The sequence below is a fragment of the Urocampus carinirostris genome, chromosome 1 (assembly GCF_059441175.1).
Source record: "Urocampus carinirostris isolate Australia breed hairy pipefish chromosome 1, RoL_Ucar_1.0, whole genome shotgun sequence".
In the NCBI taxonomy this organism is placed as follows: Eukaryota; Metazoa; Chordata; class Actinopteri; order Syngnathiformes; family Syngnathidae; genus Urocampus; species Urocampus carinirostris.
Genome location: NC_142349.1, coordinates 21,795,555 through 21,819,768, shown reverse-complemented (window position 1 = coordinate 21,819,768; position 24,214 = coordinate 21,795,555). Strand labels below are relative to the sequence as shown.

Sequence of the window (24,214 nt, the reverse complement as noted above, 5' to 3'; positions counted from 1 at the left end):
TATAATCTACACTCTGAGTGGTGTAGTAGTTAGGAATCAAAATGTATTACCTATGTGATACGTGTTTGATTGCCGTTTCATAGAAGGCTGAGCAAAAGTTGTCGGTGGAATTTGTTGACTGATCAATTATTGCTCAAATACGTTAATATGCAACCATAAAACCGCATTTTCAATGCACACTCAAACGTTGAGGTGTTTTAAGGTCTCATCTCATTAGCTGCACCGCTTATCCTCAGTAGGGTTGCAGGGTGCTGGAGCCCATCCCAGCAATCATCGGGCAGTGGGCAGGGGACACCCTGAACTGGTTGCCAGCCAATCGCAGGGCACACAGGGACAGACAACTCACTCGCTCATTCACACCTAGGGACAATTTGGACCGACCAATTCACCTGAAATGCATGTTTTTGGAATGTGGGAGGAAACTGGAGTGCCCGGAGGAAACCCACGCAGGCACGGGGAGAACATACAAACTCCGCACAGGAAGTCTGGAGCTGGATTTGAACCCACGCAAGAGGTTCCCATGACTTGAACTGTGCCGCACATGCGCTAACCACTGCGTCGCCGTGCTGCCCGGTGTTTTGAGGTAACACGGATAAATAGGGTGTGCAAGGAATAAGGCAACTTTGTTTCCTTTCTGTGCGGCCCAGTATCAAACGACCCATGGCTCGGTACCGGTCTGCGGCCCAGTGGTTGCTGACCACTAATTAAGTGTAAATATTCTACTAGGTCCATTAAATTTTTTCAGCATAACGTAACCTTCCACCAATATTGTGATTTGTTTGGTTTTATTTACTCAAAATTCTTATTTTGTTATGTGTCTTTGCCCCAATGCCAGATGAGACGTACCAGCAGATGGCCCGGGAGACACTGGAAGAGTTGGACTGGTGTCTGGACCAGCTTGAGACCATACAGACTCACCGCTCAGTCAGCGAGATGGCCTCCAACAAGGTGCTTTGTCCGTCGGCATCATTTTTCTTCTTCTTTGAGTACTCTTTAATTTGTGTTCGAATGTTCCATTTAAAGTTGCTTATTTGAAAGCTGGATTTTTTCAATTGTGTGCGAAACTACCTACCTAGGCCTGTCAGACATACGGACCGCAGATTATATAATCCGTCCTGTCATACATTTCTGAGTATGCCAAAAAAGCAAGTCTCTAGTTCACCTCTTTCACAGGTATGATTTTTTCAGAATCACAGTCAAATTCTCCTTTCTGCTGAAGAGTGCAGTGAAGTGTAAGAGAACTGACATCCATTTTGGTTTAAAGTTAAAGACAATATTGTGCATTATTTTCTCAGCATCAGTACATCCATCTTAGTAGTTTGATCTAATGATTTTGCCAATTCACTGCCAAAACTCTTTTGTATTTACTCTTACCCCGACAGTCAAGATGAGCAAATTTTAATTTATAGCACCCACTTGAGTTTATTTATGTCTGTGATGCTTTTGGTGAGTTGGTTCAGATGTAAAATTGCATTTACTCTACCGTTAAAATAAACAAATTGTTAACACATTCAATGTAAGAGATGACAATAACTTTTTTCCATTGTTTGTGAAAAAATGTATTGAGCTTGGAAAAGATTCCTTATCATCCGTGACTGTGGCTGGGACATATATTTCAAGCCTTAGAATGTAAGCACGTTGGGTTAAAAATGTTGTCTGAATAATAAAGCGTAGCACCGTAAAACATAGCTAAATATTTGGCATTGACATTTTTTAACTGATCCGGCTCACCCGAGAACATAAAGTCTGGATCCGAGCCCCCAGCCAAACTGAGTTTGACATGCCTGGCCTGCATAGTGGCATGTGAACGTTCTTCAATCCGTGTTTCTACACTACTATTTGGAGACCACAAATTGACCTTACCATACTCACACTGCTTACAATTGTATGCAAAGCCCCCCCTCCCACATATTCAGTTTTCTGGCAAAAGTTGTGCCTCAAACTGACATAATGAACTGTCAAACATTTTCACTACAAATGGTATTTGATTATCTTGCAGTATCTTGTGACAATTTTACAAAATTGATTTGCTCGCACCTTGTTTTGAAACTATTATTTAGGATTAAAATGACGGTCAAAATGAGCTTCAATACTCCAAAGTAATTGCGGGATGGAGACAGTTTAAGTGGTAGCTTTGTGTGGGACATAGGCTCTGGCATTATTACGATTAGTATTGTCATTATTATGTGCTGAAGAATTAGATTTTGTCTGGAGAGCGGGTTTGGCGGTTTTGTTGTATTTTGTCATGAAATATATAGTAAGGCTCGCTCCAAAAATATATATATTTTTGCTTTTACGTCTCTTTGGGTCAAGACGTTTCCCGACCTCTGCTGTATATGTTACGCCCCTCTACCACCTGCTGCCTACAATTTGCTACTAGTGACACAAAACCAAATATGTATGCGCATATGAACTGATCTCCTGATTTCAGTATTTTATTATATAATAATAAATATTCCTTCAAATATCTAAATATCAGTAGATGGAAATCAAGTGCTGTAATACTCTATGCTTGAGACAGCGCTACCATAACTGAATTGAATTGTGTTTAGTAGGTAGATATAAACATCTTTGCTTTGGTCATTTGCTGCATTCAGGATTGTGTTGCTTGCAGAAGGAGGGTTGTATGTGACTTCATGGGCAAAAGCAGACAATTTGCAGTAGACATTGTGATTCGGGATCTGCTTTCAAAAAGTAGCAGAGCACTATGGTGTAATGAAACTGTATTTACAAAATGACGTGTTACAGTACTTGTTACATAGAAAAGCAATTTCGTTTCATGTTTGGGTTAATCCCAACACTGGTTATAATACAAACTCACAAAGTAGATTGCTCATCCAACTTTTTCTAAGTAGCAGGGCTTTTAACAAGGTACTGTTGCATTGGTAGTCATTGTAAACAAGCCATTGATACTAGAGTTAGTCACTCTTTCTTGTAGGAGTAATTCATATAATTTTAGCAACATAGGATTTTTGTACCATGGAAACGGTGATTAATATTGTCCTGCTTGTCTTTAAAGATCCACCAGGCCTTACATGTGACTTAGTGCATAATGTGCTATGCTACATCGTTATGGGCAAGAGTGTGTGGTGTATTTTGAGCAAGGATTCGAGATTGTTAGTGGCAGCGGAGGAAGAGGGGCAGGGGGTTTGGTGTGCTTAGTGGTCTTGATGCTGATGTCTGTGCTGTAACCTTGGTTGCTATCGAACAGCAGCAGGCTCTGCCTCTCCCTTTTCCTCATTGGCTCGCCATTCTGACCACAAGCCTCATGGTCCGGATAGGATCCAATGAAATTGTAGGAAAGGCTCTTGTAGTAGTGTTCTGTCTTAAAGTGACAGGCACCAATTGTATTATCACACATCATCCTCGATGATGAAGGAAGATGGTGTTTTTTGACATGCTCAGTTCTGAATATGAACAATGAGGATTATTTCAGGTTTAATTTTGTATGGATTTATGTTCAACATATATTGTGGGGATCGAGCAGAGGGTTTGCAATGCAACCAACCCACTTATATCAATCATGGGGACACTTGACGACTGTATTCTCACCCAGTCTCTCACTCTAACACGCACACATGCATATTCTCGTCAGACGTACATGCCGTCTTGCGCGCAGGCGCACTGAAGCCACCAGGCAAGCGGGCGCAGGCACGCTCGTGCGTGCGCATGCAGCCACACAGTCTGATTAGCTTGCCAGAGCCGTCTACGGCATCCTGGGAAAAGAGGCAACCAAGGCGACTGCATCGGTAAAGGAGGAGCATCATCTGCCTGCGGCGGCAGGGATCGAGCCCGGGAATCCTGTGACACAGAGCGAGAAGCGGAGCTCAGCTAGGGACGGACGGGGCTGATCCACCGCTACCAGGACTGGGCCGGCCCTCTCAGAGTCGTACCGTGGGGGAGGGGCAGTCAGCGCAGGGAAAAAGAGACTGTTTTCCAGACCGTGGCTTGAAGAAACTGTCCCGGATTCCTTTCCCCTGTACCTGTTTATTATCTCCTCCTGCCGTCGACCCCTTGTTCCCACGGCTCCCCTCGCCTCCGTTGTTTGATTCCTGGGTCATCCTGCTCCGTTGCTGTCAACATCTCCCAGTTTCGCCTGCTGTCTTCGTCTAACTGTCCTTTATTTTTGTGAGCGAAACATCTCAGGTCCTGCCCATCTTTCCTCACACCAGGTGCCCTTCAGACGCTCCCTCTCTGTTTACCTTTATCTTCCCTACGATTTATCTGGCTCTACAGTTGTGTCAAGCGGTACCCCAAATGGGATGAGATGTAGTCGCCACAGCTTCCAGATCCAGGGGGCTCCTGGGCCCTGTGTCTCTAGCTGTCCAGAGAGGCTGGACATTAGCCGTCTTCGAGCAGAGCAGGTGGGCTACTTTGAGGTGCTGCATGTAGGCCAGGATAGTTTCACACTTCCCTTGCCCCAATCCCCCTTCCCCCCACCCAGCCCTTGTTCCTTAACCCCCCCTCGGGGCAGCCTTCAATCTGGAGTACCCCGGCTGCTCCGCCCGGACCCTGACGACGCCCTCATGCCAATGGGACACTTGCAATGCCCCCACTCCATTCCACTATCACACCTCCCGGCTGTGTCACCGCCCCAAGCCCCCTGTCACCCTAAACATGGGTGTGGTGGAAGCCATTGACCCCACGCCATCCCCCTGTCCCTCACCTGTTCCAGGGGGCTACCGGCTGCCCCGCACCTCCAGCTACAGCCCCCTGCAGGGGAGGGCAGGGGCAGAGCTGGGCCTCGGTGAAGCGACTGGTGAGGTCCTGGAGGGGGCTGGGACAACGGCCCAGCGCCGGACGCCATTGGTGGACCTGTTTTGTGAGACCTGCTCCAGGCCCTGGCTCATCGGATGGTGGGACCAGGTAGGGCTTGCATTGGGCAAAAAGCTTTTGATTGCTGGAATCATAGAGTCACGTGACTGCGCTTGCCTTATTACTGGGATATCAAACTCACTTTGGCCCAGACTTTTGTTCTGAGGCAGGCCAGACGAGTAAAAGAATGTCAACTCCATGTTTTTAGTTTTGTTTTTTCCACTATAATGCTTTATCATTCAGCCTCTATTCGTGACCTACCCAACAAAGTACAATCACAAATGACAAAGGATCGTTTTAAACACAACACATGTATTCACAAACAATGGGGGAAAAAAATTTTCATTTTTTGTATTGAATGAGTTCACTGGTTTATTTTAACAGTCGAGAGATTGCAGTTTTACACTTAAACCAACTCAACATGAAAGCATTCGCTTTGCATTCATTTAAAAAATCATAACCTTTGATATAAATGATGACGAGACTCGCTTGTCATTTTGACATACTCAGAAATTTGTGGCAGGCCTGAATAAATCATCTAACAGGCCGAATCCAGCCCGAGGGCTGTATGTTTGACATGCCTGCCATAGAAACACCTAATAGAATTTGATATACTGATGAGTGTAAGATTCAATCAAGCAAAGAGATTTCAGGCCTTGTTTCAAGATATAAGTACAGGGGAGGCCAGCTCTTGCTTAATTAGAAAAGTAGAAATTTGCTGAAGTAAATAAAGTTAATATAAAGGGAATGTCAACCTAAAACTATTATTAACAATAAATTGCATGCAGCCCCACTTGTTTAAACACTGCATATATGCTAGCAGACAACCTAACTCATTTGTATCCAGCTCATTGGGTGGCTTTTTTAACAGTTGCCCTCGAGTGTAAATGACAATATAATTGCCGAAAGCACAGTTAATGGCCAATCGCAAGTCAGTTATTCTATAAAACCGTGATCGGTTATTATCCAATATCTGAAAAACTGTGACATCTTCAAATGTCAGCATGTGGCAAAATTGATTTTGTGGATGAATGAAAGCAGGGTGTTTTTGTTTGTCTGCAAGAAAACCCAAAGCACAATTAAAAAGATTTCCCTTACTAAACTTACACATACAGTACATACATTGTATTATTTAGCGCCCACTAGAAAATGGAAAAATAAATAAATATGGATTTGAATTATGAGCAAAAATACACAAACTGTCATATATGTTTTAAATACTTGTAGGTTGAGAATTTTGTATCTATTTAACATAACATGAGGCTCACCTAGAGGAAACTGACAGCTTTGTTTGCCATCTTGCAGCTAAGAGTACCCTCAAAAATATTGAGAAAGGCCGGGCAAAATAAATTGAAGATAAATTGTGCATATTTGTCACTTTGAGTCCCCGTAGTTTGTACTCTACCTCGTGCTTTCTAGCACTATTTGTCGGTTGCAATACACAATACAGCAACATCTAGTTGTCAAATGATATACACTGTCCCTATAAGGAAAACATGCTCTGTGGGTATGAAAAGGTATTTCTTTAACGCATTATACATTGTGGTGTTATACGTTTGAAATGTCAGTTCTTTTCAAAGCAAATTATTTCTTAACAATATACAGTTATTAAGCCCCTAATAGTCGAAAAATGGCATTTTGGTGAATATTGTGAATGGAAATAAATACCGTTATGATGCAGGTCTCGGACAAATAAACACGTTTTAAGACAGTGGTAGGATGATATTGAGGATAACTATGTGTACCTATGCAGGATAACTATTCCCGTTTTTGGCCCTTTCATGGTCACAAAAATACTGAATCAAACAATGGAGATTAACCTATCAATGCCAAACTTTTCTCTCAAAATGGGAAGAGTCGATGCCAGACATTTTTTGCAACTTGGACTCATTTTTGAAGGCCTACAGAATGTGTAACCCTCTAGCTATTAAGGCATAGGACGGATGAAAAGAAAGCTTGAACCATTGTCCTTCATTAGAAAAAATTGTGAAAGGAGGCATTTCAAGCACTGCTTTCTTTGCATTTGTGATTCCTCCTATATCTTGACAATGCTTTCCATAAACACAAGGGTACTTTGTTTGCAAAATGACATTTTGTTACAAGAAGACTGAACTTATCCATAAACGATGCATGGACTTGAAACGTTAACTGTTTGTACTTATCTGTACGACACATATACTCGCCATATGGGGCCGTCTACACACTTCTATCGCTGGATACAGGAAGAAAGACTAGGAAGTCGGGGCTTCCTCGATGTGTGGACAAATATCTGATCAAAGCCGCTCTGCCATCTGACAGTGATTTTTCATACTGGAATCATTCCCAGAGGCTTGATACTTACTGATGACCTGTGCCAAATGCTTTATAACAGATTTAAAAGTAAAACAAAAAATATATTTCATGTTAATTTTATGTTTCGGCACTCAGGGGCAATGCTTCTGAAGACAAATTTATATGTTATGAGTTAAAAGTAGGCTGTGGATTTTTGTGTGTGAAAAGAACACACCGGATAACCATTTCGCACAGTGATCTCATGGGAGGAGAGACACAATGGTCATCATTAGCTGTACGTTTTTGCGTTTTTGCAGGTGTCGGTCATGTCTGTGCAACGTTTATTTCATGAGTCAGTGTCACGGGAAGTGTTGTTTGTCCTAGTGCCTTGAGAGTGTCGCTTGGCAGTTGTGACTCAGCGTTACAGAACTGCCTTGCAGGAGAGAAACAGGGGGAGCGGTTTTGGGGGCTGAAGTACAACTACTCCCGAACTCCCTAATTCCGCCCGACAGCCTGTCGGAGTACCTATTTGTGTGAATGACGGAACCCAAAATGGCAAGGAGGGGTGGGGGGCACAAAAGCATGCACTTCTCCGCCCGCTGCTGCTGTTTACGGCACAGAGGAAAGAGGGTGTCGTCTGTTGACCTTGACGCCTTCCTGCACCGTTTTGAATCGTCACCCGAGCCAGCAGCCACACTCACTTCAAGCACATGTGACTGGCTTTGAGGATGGAGTTGCCATGGCAACCACTCACTCTGGTTGTCTAAAGAGATTGTTATGTGTGAAGGATCGGTCAGTGGGACATTGCATTGTGTCTTCATTCATATGTAATGCTTTACCTTCTATTAGGAACAAGAAAGTCTACTCCATCGAAGGTTCAAACATCTTTGCAGAAAAATGCAAAAAAAAAAATAATAATAATTTTGATTTTAGAACGTCTGTCAGGGTTTGTATGGGTGCTTGAAATCCTTGAAAAGGATTGAAAATGCTCATTCATGTGTTTGGATGTGTTTGGGTGTTTGAATTCAGATTTTTTTGTTCAACGCCGCAGGCCACATCCACGCTATATCTGTCCTTGAGGGGCCTGATGTAATTCATGAATGTGACAAAATGTAAACAAAAGTATGTATATAACTGTACCTACTCCTTCATGTAAAACATATTATTCAGGTCACAAATGATAAATTTGCACTGAAAAAAATTCACTACACATCTATGTTATGAACAAAATATAACCAATTAACAAAATCTATGTCGTGTCCAGCATGGGCACCAGCTGAAGCAGATCGCCTAATTTGCGCGTCTGCTACTTAAGGGTGGGTTTGGGGTTTTGCAGGTGCTGGCTCATTGCATTTTCTGTCTGCATTTCCCGTTCTGTTTTGCTCTGTCCTGTTTTGTTTGATTCGGAGGAAACCTGTGTTTTCACGTTTTGAGTAAAAGCCTGTTTTTGTTCTGTTTTGTCCCGGAGTTTTGGACGACTTTTATTTTGCTAAATAAAAGTTTTGATCGTCAACGCAATTGAGTTCTCCCTTCCTGCCTCCTGCCTCCGTTCTGGTCCGGTCCCCCGTGACAGAATGAGCCAGCCAAGAAATGAACTCAGCGGACGATCCCATCCGACTCCCGTGCCTGCCTGTCCGATCCCCCCTGCCGAGCGCCGAGTCCGATCCGTCCAACGCCTGTTCTGATTCCGCCTGTCCTGTTTTGCCGGTTCTGATCTGCCTGTCCTGTTTTGCCGGTTCTGATTCCGCCTGTCCTGTTTTGCCTGTCTGATTCCGCCTGTCCTGTTTTGCCTGTCTGATTCCGCCTGTCCTGTTTTGCCTGTCTGATTCGGCCTGTCCTGTTTTGCCTGTCTGTTTTCGCCTTTCCTGTCTGCCTGTCTGTTTTCGCCTGTCCTGTCTGCCCGCTGGACCCCCCCTGCCGAGCGCCGAGTCCGGTCGTCCGACGCCAATGGCGCCTGCCTCTCCCCGTTCCTGCGTGTTCGGAGGAGGGAGCGGGGTTGCCCCAATCGAGAGCGTCGACCCATTCCGACTCCGCTGCCGATCGCCTGTCCGATCCCCCCTGCCGAGCGCCGAGTCCAATCCGTCCGACGCCGACGGCGCCTGCCTCTCCCTGTTTCTGCGTGTTCGGAGGAGGGAGCGGGGTTGCCTCAATCGAGAGCGTCGAACCATTCCGGGGTGCGAGGTAGTAATTTCTTTTTGGGACCTCGGGAGCTGTCCCTTAAAGGGGGGGGGGGGCTCTGTCGTGTCCAGCATGGTCGCCGTGGCGACCGGCTGGCCCCGCACCCTGGGCACCAGCTGAAGCAGATCGCCTAATTTGCGCGTCTGCTACTTAAGGGTGGGTTTGGGGTTTTGCGGGTGCTGGCTCATTGCATTTTCTGTCTGCATTTCCCGTTCTGTTTTGCTCTGTCCTGTTTTGTTTGATTCGGAGAAAACCTGTGTTTTCACGTTTTGAGTAAAAACCTGTTTTTGTTCTGTTTTGTCACGGAGTTTTGGACGACTTTTATTTTGCTAAATAAAAGTTTTGATCGTCAACGCAATTGAGTTCTCCCTTCCTGCCTCCTGCCTCCGTTCTGGTCCGGTCCCCCGTGACAATCTATGACATTTCTACGATCATTTATTTTCAATTCCACCCATTGGCATAGATATGCAAATAATGGTATTTACTGGCATGTAAACGTCAATTTTAGGGTATTGTGGTCGACAGGCATAGTAGGAAATATATTATTTAGTAAAGGACTCTTTTGACCCTATAATATTTAGATGCTCAGACATTTTGAGCTTTCTTGGGCCACATAAAATTGTCTGACACATGTGATGTGAACAGGGTTGTGTAGGGTTACTTTAACTTGATCGCTTTCAATGACTTTTGGATTACTCCAATACCAAATATGCTAATAAAAGACAAAAGAAACTAAATATGAATAAAATTACTAAATTTTGTGCAGGCTTGGGGAGTAACGGAACACATGAAACGGCAAAATGATGTTGGCAAGCTGTTTGGATTTATTTTCATTTTGTTTCTGTTGCATTTTATGTTAGTTTTGCCGGAGATCAAAGAGATCAAAGCCAGGAGACAAAGCTTACCACGTGTTGTGAGTCATAATTTTATTCATATTTAGTTTCTTTTGTCTTTTATTAGCATATTTGGTATTGGAGTAATCCAAAAGTAATTGAAAGTAATCAAGTAGAAGTAACCCTACCAACCCTGGATGTGAAGCTGTGGTTCCCAGCACATATGATTTTACGACATGCCATCCTACCATAATTAAAAGCCACAGCCTAAATGAAGATAAACATTTCAGCTGTCAAATTCATCGAATGAAATGCTTGCACCGTTAAAACCAGAGAAACAATAATAATTCAATGTTTTGAAAAGAAAACAAAATGACCAGCAAAACCAAAACTACTTCACGAAATAATATTCCCTTTATTAATGCTTAATTAGCTGATTTTTCAATGATATCCAAAAGGCTTCATTTCATTGGTTTTATCTTCAAGATAATGAAATACTTTTCTCATATGTTCTCCACTGTATCTGTGTTTGGCCAAGCTCAACATGTGTAAATAAACATTATCAGTCATTTTCTTTGGTTTGAAAAGGCAAGTGTCAACTCACACATGCAGGGAATAGTCATCATCTACTGTTGAGGAGTTTAAATACTCAGAATTATTTTTTTCTGAAACCAACAAACCAATAATTGGTTGCATTGTTTTGCCAAGAGAAAGCTCCGTGACCCTCTGAAAATTGTTCAGCGACCTACTTTTAGGTCTCGACCCACCAGTTGAGAAACACTGGTCTAAATGAATCCACAATCTATTTACATCAGTAAAAAAAGAAAATAGTTACCTATATACCTGGCTATGTAATCTCATGTAGGACATATGAGTGGAACAACACTAAAATGAAAATACTGGGACAAAAAATGTATAAAACGATGCATAATTGAGATATCGTACTAGAATATATTACTTCCCACAAAATCTTATGAAGTGTTTTTTGTGTTCATTTTCTGGTTTTGTCTATAGTCAAGACTAGATTAGGTCTATCCCAAATTTAAATGACTGATTCTTGTGCTTTTCAGTTCAAGAGGATGCTGAACAGAGAGTTGTCCCATCTGTCAGAAATGAGCCGCTCAGGGAACCAGGTGTCCGAATACATCTCCACTACCTTTCTAGGTAAGCCAAATTTGAGCATATCCTCTCAAACCTCCATCCAAGGCAAGCACAACATGCCTTTAACAACGTTAACAGCCTGCCACCCTAACTTGACTGAACTGGTTCCGGCAGACAAGCAGAACGAAGTGGAGATTCCATCCCCGACTTTGAGGGAACGGGACAAGCCCATGTGTCATATCAGCGGCGTGAAGAAACTCACGCACAGTTCCAGCCTTTCAAACTCTACCCTGCCTCGTTTCGGCGTCAAGACTGAACACGAGGACTCGCTATCCAGAGTGAGTGCAGGGGTGCAAGTAAATGGTCCACAGAGGCCATGTACCCGTTATTTAAGGGAACATTTTACTCTTTTTTTTCTTTTTTTATATCCTACCTTTATATAAGATTGTGTCATGTACTGTGTCTACAGGAGCTGAATGACTTGAACAAGTGGGGCCTTAACATATTCCGTGTGGCGGAGTTCTCAAACAACAGACCCTTGAGCTGCATTATGTTTGCCATCTTTCAGGTCAGAAAGTTTGTTTATCGAGAAGGGTTGTTCAAACCTCACATTGTTTGTTTGCTGTTATTAGTGTCAATAAATTTGTTCAAACCGTATCATCTTTGAAATTGCTATTTTAAAACAGTCACATGATCTAAAAACACGTGACCTAGGCAAGGAAGAGAGCTAAAAAAAATGGCACAGATGAAAATGGCTTCAGGTTTGCTGCGGCACGGCGCCATTGCCAAATTCCACATGCTGTTGCACCAGGGCATTAACGCGGTTGGCTAGCTTTCTGTCATATACTAAACACAACAGAGTTGATTTACTTGCATCTCCCAATAAAGTAAATCGGAATTTCTTTTGATCTCCACTCATACGTAAGCATTGGTTTGGGTCCAGTTCAAAATATGCTTTTTCTTTTTCATTTTAAGAACTTCCTATATGTAGTTACGGTACAAATGTTGTGCCTCTGTGTTGCCCGGGCACAAAATGCAAAATAATAACTGAAATTTTGGAAGGAAAACTAGAAATGACAGAAATCTCTGACGTCCAGCCAAGAAAGCCCCAAAGAACACAAAACACTAACCAATATTTAGGAGAGTAAATAATCCAGGATTAAAACATAAACGTTAAGTGTACACATGGCAAAAAGGGACACAAAGATGTACAACAAATGGAAATGTGACAAAAAACGCACATAAAACGAAAAATATTTACCAGGTAACGACGAGACTATGTCAAAGACTGTAGAGTAAACACTTGAAACGCACAAACTGTAACAAACTTCAGCCAGACACAACGAGCAAGGGCAATAATCTGACAAGAAGGAATTTCTTTTCAACGTCTTATTAGGAAATGGTTCTTTACTGGTCTGACTTGGGGACCCACCATCCTACCTTAATAACAAGCTTTGACCCAAATCAACAAAAAAAAAAAATCCACTTCTCAAAAGTATGAATGAAAGGCAGTTCAAACCATAGATAGTAGAATACAGTCACTTTTTAAAAAACAAAAAACAAAATGACCTGCAAAACCAAAACGAGTAATTACATTCTTTCAATACTCAATTATACTGCATTATACTGGAATCCATAATGCTTTAAATCATTGTTTCTCAACTGATGGGTTAGGACCCAGAAGCGGGTGACAGGCCCGTTTTCAGTGCCTCTCGGGCCTTTGCCTTTGCAAAATAATGCTATGAAAAAAACAAAACACAAACGGTCGTTACACTCCTTAACAGTAAATGACAACAAATCTCTGCCCCTTCTCATCTCTGTTCAGTCAAATTGGCGCTGTCCTAATTGTGTTTGAGAGGGACCACATTTCATTTTCTTGATATATAGATTTTTTTATTCCCGTTTTCTGCCAATAAAATTGGTCACAAGAAAGTTATTGATAAGGGGAAGGAAAATTAGAAAACAGTGACAATAACGATCGAGTCAAAGAAGGAAATAATACCAAAATACAAATGTGGTGTATGAGTGTCTGCCATTGAAGCACTACTTTGAAGTACAGTAAAGTTTAAGAATGTTATATTTTAGCTTTTTTCGACCATTGGATTTATCTTTATTATACACATAATTAAAAGATAATCAATGCATAGGTACACTCTTTATTAATACTTGGGGTATGAATTTTTTTTAGTATACAGCTATTTTAAATGTTTCCATATAAGCAATGTTGTCTTATAAGCAAGTATACACAGTACCTGGAGTTGTTCTTGTCAAAGCTTGTCATTTTTTGGGGGGGGGGGGGGGGGCAAATGTGAATATATTCTACAAACTCTGGTTATAACTGCACAATCATTTTGTTCGATGTATTTGAGAAGTGGATTTTTTTTTCTTAATATTGGTCGCAGCTCCTGGTTGGGGTGGAATGGTGGGTGCTAAAGTCAGACCAGTTGAGAAGCATTGCTTTAAAGTACTAGCTTGCAAAATTCAATATTTACATAATTTTAGCTGATTAAACTATTCTGTTTTAAGATATAGAAACCTATTTGCTTAAGAAAAAATGGGTGCTAGAAGCCTCTACACCAAAATATTATTTACCTTAAGTAAACCATGAGCTCCTGTCCATTAAATTACATTAAACAGAGGCTTGCTGTGACTCTGTGTTTGAGAAACAATGGCTTTTTTTCAGTCAGTAGCAATGGTTAGCTTCCTTTGTGTTATTCAAATGCTAAACTTTCAAACAATGTTCTCAATTACTCCCAAAACGAATTGCGTTGAAATAGGCAAGAGGGGTGGACAATGATGACAATTTGTGACCACGTTCTTCTTGCCGGCCGCAGGAGCGAGATCTATTGAAAACCTTTCGGATCCCGGTTGATACGTTTGTCACTTATGTGATGACGCTGGAGGACCATTACCATGCCAACGTGGCCTACCACAACAGCCTCCACGCCGCAGATGTCACTCAGTCCACGCATGTACTGCTTTCTACGCCGGCTCTAGATGTAAATAGCACAAAATCATTCATAGCAGCTTGTTAAGCTCACGATAGGCACACAATTGAGGTTATCAATTAATGCCTTATTTATTTTTTATTTTTTTGCAGGCTGTGTTTACTGATCTAGAGATTTTGGCTGCCTTATTTGCGGCCGCTATCCACGATGTTGACCATCCAGGAGTGTCCAACCAGTTCCTCATAAATACCAGTAAGTAGGAATGCGTGACATGAAGATAATACATTTTTTATTCTTAGTTTGGTTTTATTTTGTGATATATTTAGCTTTATTAATTCCCGTTTGTTTGGATTGGGCTTTTAAAGACGTCTGTCAAAAACGATTTTCTTTATGTTTTTGTAACAGGTTTAGCAGTGGCAGGCTGTGCATTTTACACCTAAGACTTCAGTAGGGCTAACTCTGAATCAATCCAACCCTCAATAACTATTTATTTGTATAAAACATTTTCAGCAGCTACAACTGCGAGAAATATTTTTTTAAAACTCATTAATAATAAACTCATAAAATTCAATTAAGAAAATGTCAATTACTCTGTCGTACGGATTATCCATGCATTTCAGTTCCATCAAGAAGTTATTTACAATCGCCATCAAAGCTAATGCTTTAAGTCGAGCATGTCCCGTCACATTTCTGACATAAACTTTTATTCAATTTAGGGCTGAAAAAGTCAGTTCAACAGAGGGATAGTCTTTTTTCAACTTTTTGTTGTGGTATTTCTCTTACCGCCTATTAGCCAATAATAATGCTTGGATGCTTAAACTTGTCGGCATGTTTCTCCACAAGTCTGCTAAAAACAATGCTCTCTGGTTTCTTTGCACTTCTTCCTCCCTCGCTATTGACTGGAGCTAGTATCAGTTTATATGGAATTGTCCTATGAAGCGTTATAGCCTGGGGCGATTTTGGGTTCAGAGCTTTAGGGGTTCAGGAGTATCGCTTCCCATTTCTAAACATCACACTACACTTTGCGGTTAGCAGAAACATATTACTAGGCCATGCCCAGGTTTTACTCAGTTATTTCTTATAGAGGGGGGCTAGGAATCTAATGGACTGAACCATTTCAAGGCAGTGGAGTATTTCTGATGCTGCGTTGCTCACACTTTTTGTTTTAATTTTTTCTCGATTTTTTTTCTTGTGTTTTTCATGATATTTAAGCGTATCCTGTCCCTTTTTAAGGAAAATGCTATCATTTTGGGGGTTGTTGGGTCTAATTTCGGAGTGTTTGAGCACCCCCCAAAACGAGGACAGGTGCATCCTAACGAAAAAGATGTACAAACCCTGATTACTAAACATGTAAAACCCACACATTTACAATATTTTCTGATATTTATTAACACACTACTATAATCATTTTCCTTCCAATTTTTGTGGCATCTGGTGGAATTATTCATAAGTTAAAAGGGATTTAGCAGAATGTCACTGTTTGTATGCTTTCTCACAAAAGAAATCACTGACATTAACCCCACCCCCACAGACTCCGAACTTGCTCTGATGTACAACGACGAGTCCGTATTAGAAAACCATCACCTCGCTGTGGGCTTCAAACTTCTTCATGAGGATAACTGTGACATCTTCCAGAACCTCAGCAAGAGGCAGAGACAGAGCCTGAGAAAACTTGTTATCGATATGGTGACTTCAACTTCCCAGTACCTTTCCCTAGCATACATTAATTATTTGAATAAAAATACTTAACAATGTGTCTGCAGGTTTTGGCCACGGATATGTCCAAACACATGAGCTTGCTGGCAGACCTCAAGACCATGGTGGAAACGAAGAAAGTGACTAGCTCGGGAGTTTTGCTACTGGATCACTACACTGATCGCATACAGGTAAGAGGGCTTGGGTTTTAGTATGAATGTTTTGGGCTAGGGTGACAAACATTTGGCCCACAGGCCAGATAAGGCCAACCAACGGATTTAATTTAGATAAATAGATAGATAGATAGATAGATAGATAGATAGATAGATAGATAGATAGATAGATAGATAGATAGATAGATAGATAGATAGATAGATAGATAGATAGATAGATAGATAGATAGATAGATAGATAGATAGATAGATAGATAGATAGATAGATAGATAGATAGATAGATAGATAGATAGATAGATAGATAGATAGATAGATAGATAGATAGATAGATAGATAGATAGATAGATAGATAGATAGATAGATAGATAGATAGATAGATAGATAGATAGATAGATAGATAGATAGATAGATAGATAGATACTTTATTCATCCCCGTAGGGAAATTCACACTTCCAGCAGTCTACCCCGTTTTTTAGTCAATGCTGAGAAAAGCATAAGAGAAAAATGAGCCGGACGAGTCCAAAAGTGACCTGCACTTTTAAATATGCCCACTATTGCTGTATTTGCTGACCACCAGAGAACATTTGAGGAAGCAGCCGTCCCACTATTATTGTATTTTTTTAATAGGAGTCACGGATGCGCTGATTGAGGCTATACAAATTAACTTATTTGAAAAAAATACTGAAGAAAAAAAACCTCAATGATTGTTTTATAATCAAATTTCACACACAGGGCAATTTTAAGTTTTGAGCTTTGGGGGTGCTCAGCACCCAGAGTTTCTGGTTGATTTTCTTTTATTTTTCATTCCACTTAAAGTAGATTAGGATCAGAGAACACTGTTCAGGAGTGTCACTTCCCGTTTGTTAGACTTTGTGGTTAGAAGAAACACTATCACTACGCCATGCCCAGCTTTTATTCATTTAATTCTAACAGAGTACACACAAACATACACATACAGAAGAAGAAGCATGGAACCTAGTACAAAATGATCCATTCTATTCAACATTTTATAATTCCACCCTACATTTATGGATTAAGATGTGTCGCCTGACCTTGAGGGTTGCAAACCTGTCATTAACCTTTTGGTGTTGCACTTGTTCAAGCCCATTTTTTTCAATTGCCATCACAGCCAGGTGCTGGAGTCTGTTTTGACCAGTGGTCCTTCAAAGCCAGGTATGGAGCCGGGGTAATGCGCTGAAAGACGTTCCTTATTGGCATTGTTAGGCAAATCTGAATAACTGCCTTCAGAGTCATATCCAGAAGATTGTACACAGATAGTGTGTCTTTAATGGCACCAGACTCCCTCTTGCTCTTCAGAAGGTTTTTTTGCAACCGCTACTTCTGCTGACTCAAATTCAATGTCATATTGCACTGCCAGGGTTGACAACTGAGGCATGGACAGAAACTTTTCAGGAGTAGGACTGCATACATGAATCCCTATAAGCAAGTCTGAATTCACACCAGAAAACCGCCTCTAGGTTCTCAAACAAACTGTTTTTATGACCAAGAAGATAAAAATTCAGTATCATAATCATTTAATAATTATTAACACAATAATAATTAGTATTGATTCATACCTTTTTATAAAAACTGTATGTTTTATGGATAATTCATCAAAATGTGATGATAATGTGGTCAACCGATAAGGATAAAATACATTCATATCAGTTTAAATGATAAATGTTGTTCTTTTATCTTCATTCACTGTTCACATTTTACTTTTCCGTGAGCGTGTGTGCGATAGACTCTCACCTGAACATGGTGCTTTAAGCCTATCCTGTACTTTATTAAGGTAAAGAGAGTTTTTTTAAAACGGTATAATTTATTTTGGAGGGTGCTCGGTTTGAATTTGTGGGTGCAAGCACCCACAAATACGGGCTAATTCTGCCCATGCTCACACCCCTTTATCATTATTGGAAGTCGATTGTGAGTCTCTGATAGATCCCACCCCTACAGAGAAGGCACACTTTTTATGCCATTAAATTACAGGTCCAGCCCCTGTGAGAGTTTTTTTTCTACGATGTAGCCCATGAACTAAAATGAGTTGACACCCCTGGTTATGGGTAATGTTCTGCGTTTCATTTAATCAAAAGCAGATTGCAGTTGATATAATATGCACAAACTACTTGGGCCTTTGTCATCAATGAAGCTGTATGGTTAAAATTGGCCTTTTTTAATGTTCATATTCTAGAGTTTAGACAGTTGCAAGATAATATTTCCCATCTCAGTCTTTCAATTTGGAGTTTGATTTACTTTGTCAAGGTTTTGTGGGGCGGCACTTTAATAAAAGACTGAGCCACTATTGTCTCAAGGGACCGTGACATCTCAATCCAGAGATGGCAGGCAGCCATAGACACACGCGCTTGCCCCCCTTGGACTGAAGAGATAACCAAGTATAGTGCAATGAAAAAGATTCCTGATTTCTGTGTTATTTTGCACATTTATCACTCACAAAGGTGTCAGATCATCAAACCAATGTTTATATCACACAGGGACAACCCAAGAAAATACAAAATGTAGTTTTGAAATGATGATTCCATTTATTAGGGCAAAAAACATAAAAATCTAAATCTATCTGGCCCTTTATGAAAAAGTAGTTGCCCCCTGGACCTAATAGCGAGTTCGGCCACATTTGGCAGCGATAATAGAAATCAAACATTTCGATAATTGGTAATGAGTTTTCAAAAACACTGTGGAGGAATTATGGCCCACCTTTGTATGCAAAAATCATCAAATCAGCCATATTTTAGGGGTTTCTAGCATGAAGTGCACCTTTAAGGTCACACCACAACATCTTAATTGGATTTCAATCTGAACTTTGACATGACCCCTCTAGAACCTTCATTTTTTAAAAAGATTTTTTTGCTAATCAGAGGTGGACTTGCTGGTGTCTTCGCATCGTTGTCCTGCTGCATGATCCAAGAGCTCTTGGGTTTGAGGCCAAAAACTGATGGCCGGATGTTCTCTTTTAGGATAATCAGGATGCTTTTTAGCAAATGTGAGACGATTCTTTGTGTTTCTAGTAACAGCAGTGATTTTCCCATGAATGTCATTTTTGGCCAGTGCCTCTCTTACAGTGGATTCATGAACGTTAACCTTAACTAAGGCTACCAAAGCCTACCGTTCTTTGGATGTTTTTCAAGGTTCTTTTGTAACTTTCTGGATGAGCCGTTTTTGCACTCTTGGAGTAATCGTAGTTGGTCGACCACTCCCGAGAAGGTTTGCGACAATTTTCTACATTTGTGGATAATGGCTCTGAGAGTGGTTTGCTGGAGGCCTACAGCCTTAGAAACAGCTTTGTGAGCATTTGCAGACTGATACATTTTAATCACGTTTTTGTAATTTATTTCGGAATTTCTTTGAATCATGGGATGCCAATTGTGTTCTAGAGATTATGTATCTTGGTTCACTGTCTAACGGATTGAATTAAAATGGTTTCTTGATTCAACACAGGTGGTGGCAATCAATTTTGGGTGTGCCCTGTGAAATTGAACTCAGCTTTCCCAAAACTGGAGTTAGTCACGGTTACTTTGTGGTATAACAAGGGTGTGGGGTGGCGGATGGACCTATTGGGGGATTAATTGCTTTTTCACATAGAGCCAGATAGATTTGGATTTTATTGTGCCCTTTTTGTGTCTCTGTGTGATATTGAAATGGGTTTGATGATGAGAATCCTTTGTGAGTGATACATCTGCAAAATACACAGAATTTAGGAAGGGGACAAATATTTTTTATGGCACAATAGTTCCTTAAGGCGACGAATTTAAGCACTACGAGAGTCTTATTTTAAACAGACATCCCAAGATTTTTGACCACTGTTTAAAGTAGGTCAGGAAGGAGTGTTTTGTGTGCTCGTGTGCAACGTTACATAACGAGATTTGTAAAGGGAGTCTTTCTGAGAATTTAAGTAGACCTTGTTCTGCAGTGTAGGTCACAGCAACATAGTTTGAATGTGATTCTAAAGAGATTGCCAAGGGCAATTTGGTTATTGGTCAGCACATTTGTCTTAAATGTTTGTCCTGGGGTTCGAATTTGGGCCACGGTGAGATTAATTGAAGCGTTTTGTACTGCTCAAGATGCAATTCTGAAATATTGTTGTTTCTACTTTTCCTGTAATTGGTGGCTGATAATAAATCCAAGCTCAAAGTCAATTGGGTTGGTGACATTTTCCTGAACTTGATCAAGTCAAACAGCATAGTAGACTATCCATCCATTCATTATCTGCACTGCTTATCCTCAGTAGGGTCGCGGGGGTGCTGGAGCCCATCCCAGCTATCTTCGGGGGACACCCTGAACTGCTTCCCAGCCAGTGGCAGGGCACACAGACAGACAACTCACTTACTTATTCACACCAAGGGACAATTTGGACTGGTCAATTAACCTGACATGCATGTTTTTGGAATGTGGGAGGCAACCAAAGTGCCCAGAGAAAACCCTAGCAGGCACGGGCAGAACATTCAAACTCCACACAGGAAGGTTGGATCCCATGACCTCAGAACTGTGTGGCACACGCGCTAACCACTGCGCTGTTGTGCTGCCCTATTAGACGAATATATTTCAATATTACCTTACTCCATTTTGGTGGATCTTGCTGCTCTGATAGCTCAGTTGGTAGAACAGGGGACTGGACTATAATATTGATTACCTTAGGTTGCTGGTTCAAATCTGCCTTGAAGGACCACCATGTTCATTTTGTACTTTAGTAGACAGTAAAAATAAGAAGAGTAAACATCAATTGATTTTGAACTTACAAGGAGTGTAGAAAAAAATATAAAACATATTTGAGAATGGTGGCATGTGTTTATCAGAGCTTTTCTTTTGACCCAACCCCATCCAGACCTCAGCTCTGGCCGCCCCAAGTAAAAATTGAGTTTGAGACCGCTGATGTAAATAGTGCATTAGTCAAAACAACGGACAACAGAAGTATTATAGCAAAAAAAAAAGCAGCATTCTATGTGATCTACTTTGCAAGTGTCTAATATTAAAACAGACTATCAGTATGATTTTGTTATTTTAATATGTTATTGTTCTTGTTTCTCTTTGAAAATAATTACAAAAAATTATCCTAATAATGACCAATGACCATTTATGTAAATAATAGCAGTTGTTAAAATGTATCTACTACCAAGATTAGAAAAATACTTTAAATAAGCTAGACAAAATGAGAAAGATTTACATGTTGGTCAATTAATTCTAAAGAGAACATTTTTTACAACTTTTTAAACTTCACAACAAAATCACACTAGAAATAAGCATTTTTTTCTCTGCCAATAAAAAATTGCTAAGCACAATAAAACCTAAAATGCTCGTCATGTTATGCTCCATTTTTTTAATGACTGTTCCCCTGAAAACACGCATTGTGCCATCCTCACTTACACTAATACACATAAGTGACTTTTGCAGTTTTCAACCATTTTTTGGAATGGTGGAGGATGCAGCTGTCATGTAAACATTCCAAATCCCCCCCAACTGAGTCTGTGTTTCAAAGGCACGTGCAGATTCAGACACTACAATACATTGAGAAAATATTGTATATATTAAGTAACGGATGCAATATTTCTTCATAAAGTACAGATTTTGTTTAGGTTTACATGTTTGTATAGCACAGGAGTGAGCATGTGGCTTAAGCAACCTGTTTTTGGGGGTGCTCAGCACCCCAAGATTCAACCCAAGCACACCCAAAAATTATCGCATTGATTGCATTAGTAAGACCCATCTTCTTTAAAAATAGACAGGACATGTTTGATATAACGAAAAACGCCAGACAAAAATAAAGAAAAGGAAAACAAAACCAAAATGTAAACACGCAGCCTCTGAAATACTCCTCCGCCTAGAATTGTCAAGTCAATTCTATTTCTAGTACCGCTCTCACCCCCATCCCCGTACCTCTTCCGCTGGACTAGTGTCATATGTGGAATAGCGGCGGAGTCTGTGGAGGCTACAGTGTGTTACAATGAGAGTATGTTATACAGTTGTTATGTTGAAAGACTATTTTACAAGCCAATACTATGGCCCAATCCCATTTCTCTCACTCGGCCCTGAGGACCCTCCAGTGAGGTCCCTCGATAGAGGAGTGCCCTCCGCCGGTGGAGTGCAAAGTGGAGATGGTTTGGACAAGACTTGCAAGGTTCCACCCCTGTCCAGGAGATGGCGGTAATATTAATTGGCTGTAGACCTCAGTGACGTATTGGTCTACGTCACATGTAAACAACTCGAGTCTCAACCTGTGGTGTGTCAGTTGGAGAGTTCGTGCAACGTTAAAAACGCCCGCTACAGCTGTGTTATTACCGATTGCCTGAAAGCTCATCATCTTTTCCGTGTCTCCAATCAACGGAGGAGAAATGTGCTATACTGAAGACAGCTTCGGCGCTATGTAGTGCTGATTCATCTTTACAAGGTACGTACACAAAAAAATGACCCGTTCGGTCAAATACAGTAAAAGTTAGCATACAATGCACGTTCACATAATACCTTATGTTTGTGTAGACATAAATGGCAATCTACTTATTAGTATCTTAATGCCATTTTATGACATATAGTAGGGGTCTTTAGTGTGTGACATGATGAAAAGTAAACAAACAAGAACAGTCCACCTGACCCTTAAGCTGACATAATATCGTCACCAAACTTCCCTGTACGACCCAAAAACCTTAGTTCATAAGGAATTTAATTCAAAAGAGTTGTCATTGGATATAAAAAAGCTCATTTCAACATTTTTTCATGATGCTTACATCATCTATGCCCACATTTATGTCTAAATTGTTTGTTATCTATTGTGTTCCAGAGTGGCTGTCCCATAAGCGTGGACAGGTTGGACAGGAATGTTCCCATCCTGTGCTTATGGTTCGATGTGAAGTCAAAACTCATTCAGGACTTAAGGTTGAGCAAGAAGGTCATGTGGGCCCTGCAGGAGCTGCTAAAGAGGGAACAGGGCCATGGCTGGAGGGCCTATACTGGCTGGCCCACGGTCTGTCCTACCGTGTGGTGTCACGGGTCTTCAGGGTTCCCAGGTCCACAATACACAGAATTGTCCACAGTTAATATGGAATAAATTGCCCAAAAGCCATGTTTTAGGCTTTGGAAGTCAGACCCACATTTGCATTCCGTGCTTTTCTGCATTACTATTCAATAAACATCTTTATTTTGAGTAACACCTTGGTGGTTTATTTCGTAATGATGTGAGATACTGTGTGTGAACTATGTGACTGTTGGACAGAAAACAACTACAAATCACTCCAGTTTAAATAATAGTTTACTTTCAGAAAAACAAAATCACATTGGGCCGAAATACATAATAGTAAATAAATAATATGTCACAAATTGTAACAAAAATATACCAATACTTCCATAAAGCTGGAAAACACAAACTGGAACTTCATTGAGTTCTTAATAAAATAAAATATTTTCCTTTTATAAAACAAAGGGAAACATTGCAGGGATGTCACTGTTCTGGAAATTTGTCCACGAGCTTCCAAAAAGGACGGGAACCGCTCAGTTTTGGCCACAGTTTCCTCGAGCATTTTCCTCACTCCGGCAGACTCCGCTTTCAAAAAGTCAAGGAGTGTATCGTGCTTCCTTTTTTTTCTGGGTGATTTGGGGTTTGGCGCCGGATTAGAAGATGCCAACGACGTGCCCGTCGGTGTGGATGGCGTGGTAGCTGTGATGGTGGCCAGCTCTTCCACGGGACGTTCTACATTGGCCTTTAGGTTGGGTGGAAAAAACAAGAATTACTTAATGCTTGTGTATTGCACAAAAACAACTGTGTATAGGATGCTCAACAAGTTGATGTGAGAAATTATAGGATGTGTTCTGGATAATTATTTGATAGTGAATAGATACACAAAATTGACATGTTATTCTTATGGCTGTAAGAGCCTTCTATTGGCCAGCATCACATATGCTTTAGAATTGACTCCACGTTTGGACAACATTTTGAGAAGGTAACTAGTTTACTTAATATGTGTTTACAGAGAAGGCAGTGGACTGTGTGATAGTAATTTGTTTCAACTGTATTTCCACGTGAAATTCGGAAACATTACTCATAATGCATGATGAAAACTAATGCATTCTGATCTCACATGAAAGAATCATATTGTAAATAAAACACGACACCCGAAATTGTGTGCAGTAAACAAGCGCGTATGTCCAGAACGTTATTCTGACTATGCTCCTTTAGCGACTGGCCATGTACATGTAAAA

At 40.8% G+C, this 24,214-nt stretch overlaps 1 protein-coding gene and 1 long non-coding RNA gene across 4 annotated transcripts in view; both read left to right on the top strand.

Moving 5' to 3' along the window:
• The window catches only part of pde4a (phosphodiesterase 4A, cAMP-specific), a 137,777-nt gene that overhangs the window by 104,839 nt on the left and 8,724 nt on the right, over window positions 1-24,214 (top strand). For 2 of the 3 annotated variants that reach the window (XM_088330191.1, XM_088330199.1), the window contains exons 6-12: window positions 836-948; window positions 11,168-11,536; window positions 11,668-11,766; window positions 14,033-14,197; window positions 14,299-14,398; window positions 15,678-15,832; window positions 15,910-16,032. In XM_088330191.1, coding sequence (XP_088186317.1) covers window positions 836-948; window positions 11,168-11,536; window positions 11,668-11,766; window positions 14,033-14,197; window positions 14,299-14,398; window positions 15,678-15,832; window positions 15,910-16,032 — 1,124 coding nt within the window. The remainder of the gene's footprint in view (window positions 1-835; window positions 949-11,167; window positions 11,537-11,667; window positions 11,767-14,032; window positions 14,198-14,298; window positions 14,399-15,677; window positions 15,833-15,909; window positions 16,033-24,214) is intronic. The other variant, XM_088330207.1, reaches the window with a different exon arrangement.
• LOC148373895 (uncharacterized) lies at window positions 22,281-23,166 on the top strand. The gene is made up of 2 exons (XR_015852839.1): window positions 22,281-22,412; window positions 22,800-23,166. It is a non-coding gene; the product is annotated as an uncharacterized LOC148373895 (long non-coding RNA).